The 6,917-nt window shown below is 38.3% G+C and overlaps 1 protein-coding gene across 1 annotated transcript; it reads left to right on the top strand.

Annotated features, from left to right (window-relative positions):
• Positions 1-436: 436 nt before the first annotated feature.
• MELLADRAFT_114024 (uncharacterized protein) lies at positions 437-766 on the top strand (the record flags this gene model as incomplete). The annotated part of the gene is made up of 1 exon (XM_007418802.1): positions 437-766. The coding sequence occupies one exon, from the start codon at positions 437-439 to the stop codon at positions 764-766; it is 330 nt and encodes a 109-aa protein (XP_007418864.1).
• Between the last annotated feature and the right edge of the window lie 6,151 nt (positions 767-6,917).

Genomic DNA, 6,917 nt, shown 5'->3' with positions numbered 1-6,917 from the left:
TGTGTGTGGTTTAACCGATCTTATACCATCAGAGAGACTTCTTTCCTACAAGCGTGAGCCAGATAAATCTTATAAAAGTACCTTTCTTGTAGACGCCACAACGATATATCTTTGACCATTCAATTTCATGTTGCAAGACTATGTCATCGAATCGCCAAGACTGTTCATATGCGTCAAAACGTTCCGCGTTGGTTTCCCTATAATACTACCCATCATTTCACATCTTAGTATTCACCCTCTCACGATACTTTTCAACCTAACAATCATTTTTCTTCATCAAAGCTTTCAATAACCACACATCGCATCCGAAGTTTCAGACAGTTGGATCATTCTCGCATCTGAGTCTATCGGAATATCTTTCCAAATAAGATTTATTTATTATTTATTGAGCATCTGGTTTTCCATCTTTCATTCTCCAATATTGATGATGCACATCATGGCCTCAGATAAATCCAATTTGCTCTGGGTCGCTTCTGTATTTTTTTTGACATTTCCAGTCGATGTATCAGCTATTCCGTACCCACATCAGTCTCAACTTGGTAAACGTTCTTCAATTTACGGATCTTCAACGCCACTTCAGAAGCACGGAATGTTTGCATCCGCCTATCTGACTCCCCAGCTCATAGGAGATCTTCTTAAAAGCAATGAGAAACTTGAAACACTTCTAGAGGAGAAAGATAAACACATAGACACTGAACTACTTCAAGATAACATTCAAGGACCATGTCTTCACGGTATAGATGTCACCACCGGAAGATGCCTATAAAATCCAGTAATATTTCAAGATCTGATACAACCTGATTTCAATTATTCCAAAGGCAAGCATCTCAACTGGACAAAATAATTGTATCAATCATAAGCAAAGTTTCTCTCTCATCATTGAAGTAGTACCTTCAATGTGGACATTTCTACTGTGATGTCTGTTTAAGGCTGCAAAAATCAAGACTCTAAGGTAGTCTAGGTCAAAAAGCATACATATGTTGTACAACTATTTATTGTGATGTTAAATTCATCCTTCTTTTATGTAAAACTGAATGATATGGACAATTTTACTCATATGGGGAATTTGTCAAAGCTGAATTTGGCACTAGTCAAGTTTAACATGTGTCTTGAATCTCACAAAATTTGAAGGCCAGCTCATGCACCCAGACATGTGGTCCTTGAAATGGTATTATTTTTCAGCTGCCACAACCACAAAGATATCTGTGTCTGATGTCAACATTTGAGTCCACAACTATCCATATCACAAAGATCTTTCATTGGTGTTCAGCAGAAAATCTTAGCCAAAGAATGAAAATTCTGGACCAAACTCCAATGACATTCAAGTACAAAAAAGTGATTCCCTGTCCCTGGGTAAACATCTAGAGCGAGAGAGTCAATCAATAACTCCTTTGAATTCAACGTGACCCAGGGCCAAGTCTAATTCTTGCAGGGCTTGTTTAACCTTTGCAAGCTCAGTGTCCCAAGATTGTGAGGTTAGTGACTCTTCTGAAGGAGGCTACTCTCACTAAATGTGGTACTGGGACTAGGTGTGTAATGAAATATAAAAGTTATTCTTATATTTCAGAATAGAACTAGTTACAAGAAGAGGTAGAGGATGAGAAGTGAATGAGATAAGGATGAGAGGGATGAATAGTAGTCAAACAACTAAGAGTCTTCTGGGACAAATCCTGGCAGACTACAGTTAGTTGACTCTTAAATAAGAGGTTTAAGTTTGTAAATGAATACAATAGTGAGAACTGGATCCCAAGGTTCTCCAATATCCTTCTATGTAACTGGATAAAGAGTGGTTATGAAGATCACTATCTTGGTTATCTCTTAGAGGTCACCAACCTGTTTGGTTATTATCTTGGAGGTCACCAACCTAGTATAGAAACTACTTAGGGGAAGTAGAGGATCCAAAGTGAAGTGTATAACTTATAACTAGAATCTAGTCAGGAAAGATCAAGGTATATAGAATGAATCACTAGTATTACTATTTGTAATACTCTTGATTTTTATTCTGATTGAACTCTTGAAGCAACGCCCAAACCAATCCAACACAAAAGTCGGTATTGTATTGGTATTGTGTCGCCAATCCGACATCAAAAGTCGGATGTCTCCATATTGCTTCACCCAACCCGACATGAGAAGTCCCCTTTTCTCATATCGGGTATCGGCGACGCAATACAGGATGGAGGCGATTTGGCTTTTTCCTACTTGAAAAGCCTTGCAACCAATTTTTAAGTACGGTATTGGCTCGTATCGCTTCAGCAACACGATATGGCCGACCGAATTTTTGGATTTTTTTTTGTCCTCACATTGTATCGGGTATTGGTCTGAATATATGGGTTGGCTGATACGACATGGAAACCCTCCGAAAAGTCATATCGTGTCGGATTGGTTCGGGCGTTGCTTGAAGGTTCTTCAGAAAGTGGTATGTATAAAATTGGTTCCTTCTCTGAGGATGAACTGAGTTTTGGTTTATATATTCAGCTCTCTAAACCTAATATTGTGATATACACAAGTGTTACAATATTAGGTTTATAATTATTATTTTTATTATTTTTATCTTTATAATTACTTACACTTAATGTTATGTTCAGTAATCATTGAGTGTTTTATGCCATATAAGCATTTTGAACTCTTGATACTGAGTTATGAGATGTTACTATTGTTTTTGGATGTAATCTTATATGTTACATATTAGTTTGTGATTACATATATATGTAATTAGTGTTTTATACATATTTTATTACATGTTACATATGTTTCTAAGATATATGTACATGTACTTGAGTTTTATGAGTAATATTTATATTTACAAGTTAGTCTTTGGGTACATGTGTATGTACCCAGGGCTGACAAAGATTGTGAGGAACCGTATTAATCAAGGTAGCCTTAAGGTCTCACTGTACCAACAACATACAAATTTCAAGCTACAATAATGAGGTCATAGAGAGCTTTGGTTTAATCCTCAAACTTTTATCAACCAAACAATGACCAAGGTATATATGAAATGAATGCTCATGGGACAAAAATGAGCCTTGTCCCATGAGGAGGTGGGCACATAATACTAGAATGCTCACCTCAGTATGACATTGATCCATCTATTAGCCTAACCCATGGCTTGGTCTTGTTTTATATTTGGTTGTGTACCATTGGAAGTATGATCACCTCAGATGGTGCCCTCAAGACAATTGTTCCAGAAGTGTAACAACCTTCCGTAAACAGGGACACGTGGAATAGGTTGGAATGAGTGATCCTACTGGGATGGAATTTTATTTTGAATGTGTGCTATTATTTACACATGGGTGATAGCTGTTCCGTCTCTTTTTGAGGGGCCTCAGGGCGCCTCCTATTCAATGTGTTGCGACGGGAAGATTCATACCACAAGCCCCTTTCAAGGGAAGAGGTTTGGGCACGTGGGGTCAAGAACTCTGAATGGAGGTTTTTGATTGCTGCTAAACACATTGCAGTGTGAGAATAAACTGGAGAGCCAAGGGGTGGACTAAAACACTACAATAAAGGTAATGCTATACAACACACAAAGGTGGGATGGTGGGTGACAAAAAACTAACTACTGCATCTGCATGAAAGCTTGTAATTTTTTTTTGCTTGAGAAGCGCAAAAATGGCCCCAATCCAAAATTTACCCAAAGCCGGATCAGCTGGATGTGGACTGATCCAAACCCCATCCAGTGCTTCAATGGTTTTCAGATCAAAACCATCCGTTCACGGCCATCAACTGACCTTGATCAATCTCTAGTTCTCTCACTCAACTTCACTCAAATCATCTGAACTCAATTTTATTAACAATTTTATTAAATCAAACATGCCATTTGTCAATTACTTGGCCACAATCAAGGCTTTGGCCGTTACCAAATGCCTTCAAGGCTTTTCAACTGACAAAATCCAAGATATTCTTGATGAGAACATTTCCAAACCCACTTTCCACCAATGGATGGAGCTTTATCAACAAACTCAATCAGTCATTAGGAATCCGCTAGAGTACAAGAAACGAGGTGCTCCTCTTATTTTCAATGATGAAGATCGTGACTTCATCAGGAAACTTGTAGCTCAGCAACCATCCCTTTTCTTGGACGGGATCCAAGAAGCAATCTATGACAAAACCGGTGTCTTGGCGTCTTGCGAGGAACTTTCACTTGAGCTCAACACACACCTTCACCTTACTCTCAAAAAAGCCAAAACTTCAAATGTTTGCAAAGATTTCTCCAAGACAGCAAAATTTATTGATGACATGAAGAATGTACCTGCTGAATACCTTGTATTTACTGGTGAGTGACTACTTCTTTTTACCTTGTCTCCCTATCTTTTCATTTTGATTTTATCTGACTCCTTTCCATTCCATTCTTCTCTGATCCTGTCACATGAGAGTGCTATATGTGAGCGGGATTTGATGAGAGTCAATGGACGGTTGCCAAAGGGTCAATGTGTCACGCGCTGGGTCAAGCGTTCAAACCCAAAACAATACTTGTTGCTTCCTGCGATTGGACTACATGGGTTGATCACCATGTCTGTCCGTGAAGGCAGCATCAACCAAGGCTGATTTGAAAGCTTTTTGGAATTTCAGCTGGTCAGTTTCTTTTCTTATCATTGTTTCAGTGTATCGATTTACCAATCCACAAATAACCAATCCAGCTTCCCTTGATGAGCCCTTATCCAGCTCAAAATTCAATCTTGGTCATGTACAACTGTCTAATTCATAAGGGGGGTCGTATTGCAGAACTTTGTGAAATTGCTGGTAAGCTTGTTTACTCAATCATCAATACATCATGACACTGACTTCAATACCTTTCCTTTTGAAGGTGTCAGATTAGTATATTTACCAGCCTATTCCCCCGAGTTGAATCCTATTGAGATGTGCTTCTTGGTAATTAAAGCCCACTTCAAGAGAAGTGAGATATTGGAGAAGTCGGGCAGTGATGCGACTTGGCCGATCAGAGATGTTGTTCTGGAGTTCATCACACCTGAGCTTCTAATGGCAGAATACAATGCTTCTGGGTATTGCTTACCTGAGGACATGTATGAAGAGTATTAGAATCATCTTTCTCAATTCTTATTGTTTTCTCAATGTGTATCTCTCTTCCTGTATCTTGCAAACGGTGAATTTATGATCAGAATGTGTTATATATCATGCTAAAGAGAATATGAACGGTCAATTCATTCCTTGTTTCACAATTGAATGTTCATGTGTCTAGAATACAAATACCTTCTCCTTAAGTTGAAATTGATCAATCTGATGGGATTTCAAGTCAATTAATCGAGCTGATGGAATCTCAAGTTAGAGGTGATCAAAAACTGACTTTTGAACACCTCGATCATTCCAAAAGCAACTCACTGTTTTAAAATCAATGGTTTGATTGCTTTGTGTTGTTTATGAATTGTATGCCATTCTAGATAACCAACATAAAAATCTAAAGAATCACATTTCCAATTCTGCCGCGGCTACAGGTCTGATTTTAGGATAGGAGGATTGCAGACGAGATTGGATACATTTTTTGCTATATTTTAGGAGTATTGCTGATAAAAGTTATTACAGTTTTTGCTCTATTGTAGGAGTATCAGCAATAAAATATCACAAAATCTTCTGCTACATTTTAAGAGAATCACAAAGAAAGCATTATAAAACTTGTGGAGACCTGAAAATGGTCAAGTCATTGAATATGGATAAAAGACCTAATGAGCATCCATTGAAAGATGTTCATCAAATCTCATCACATTTTCCAATAGGTCTCTTATCTCACCAATTTCAAACCCTAAATCTTTCAATTACTCCTTAGTAATTCCACCCAAAAAGTTATGATAGTCTTTGATCTTCTTGCAAGTTAAAATCCCCGAGATGTGATCCATTTTGTCGATTTCAATAAACTTGAGGTAATTGGCCATTGAGGCTGACCCACAAAGCACTGGAGCCACAATTGGAGCCACAATCTGCTGGGTCTCAAACGTCCCAGACACTGCCAGCATTAAATAGGTTCCCTGGTCGGAACATGACCTAGGCTGGGAATATCATTGAGAGAAGAATGGTGCATCAAATCATCTTGCACTGCACATCTGAGCCATAAAGCATACACTACATATGTGCAAACATCTGAGTAAATCCTTAGCTATCAGCTACATACAGGTTCGCTCAGTTATCTGCTCATCTAGATAAGAAGTTCATGTGTAATACATGCTGTAACTTTGTTCAAATTGAGACACACATCTCAAAATATTGACTACATATATCACAATGGCTACTCAGGAAATATTCGTGGAACTGTGTAACAGTAGCAGGATGGGAATGTGATCACTAGGACCCATATTCCCATCTGGGAACCTCTTTAATGCTGGCAGTGAGAAACACCAACTCGACGTCTTTTCACCTTCAGGGCCCTCTTGCTATCTCGAATTCCAGATGGTGGGCTGGTTAAAGAGACACCATGAACAGTGGGATCAATCTCAAAAGAAAGAAAAGGTTAGCTTAAAATATTTGTGATGAAAGGATGATGATAAGACTCACCAAATCTCTTGCCCACTTCTCTCGGTTCTCAGAACTCATCAAAACGTAGGAATCATTGTCATTTGGTAGCTGGTAGATGTGTATGTGTTGATGGACCAAGGCATCTACATCATTAGTAATGAAACAAGGTCAGTAATTTCATTACCGACCTTGTTCAATTTTGCTAATTGAACCTCAAAATCATCAACATCGCTAACATTGCTCATGTTCTGGAACCAAACAAAGCATATGGTAAGCTTGAGTTATCAGAGAACATCAGCCTGGACAAGCTCATCATTAAACAATTGTCTTCATCAGGATGGTTGATAGCACGTGGTATTCTACGGAGAGTCTTGTGAAGAACAGAATTCTAAATATACAAAAAAATTGTTTGAAACAAAATGAAAGAACATCAGTACATCATATCAATGAAG

This window comes from Melampsora larici-populina, assembly GCF_000204055.1.
Source record: "Melampsora larici-populina 98AG31 unplaced genomic scaffold MELLAscaffold_106, whole genome shotgun sequence".
In the NCBI taxonomy this organism is placed as follows: Eukaryota; Fungi; Basidiomycota; class Pucciniomycetes; order Pucciniales; family Melampsoraceae; genus Melampsora; species Melampsora laricis-populina.
Note: the sequence above shows the minus strand (reverse complement) of the source record. Positions and strands in the feature narration are given on the sequence as shown.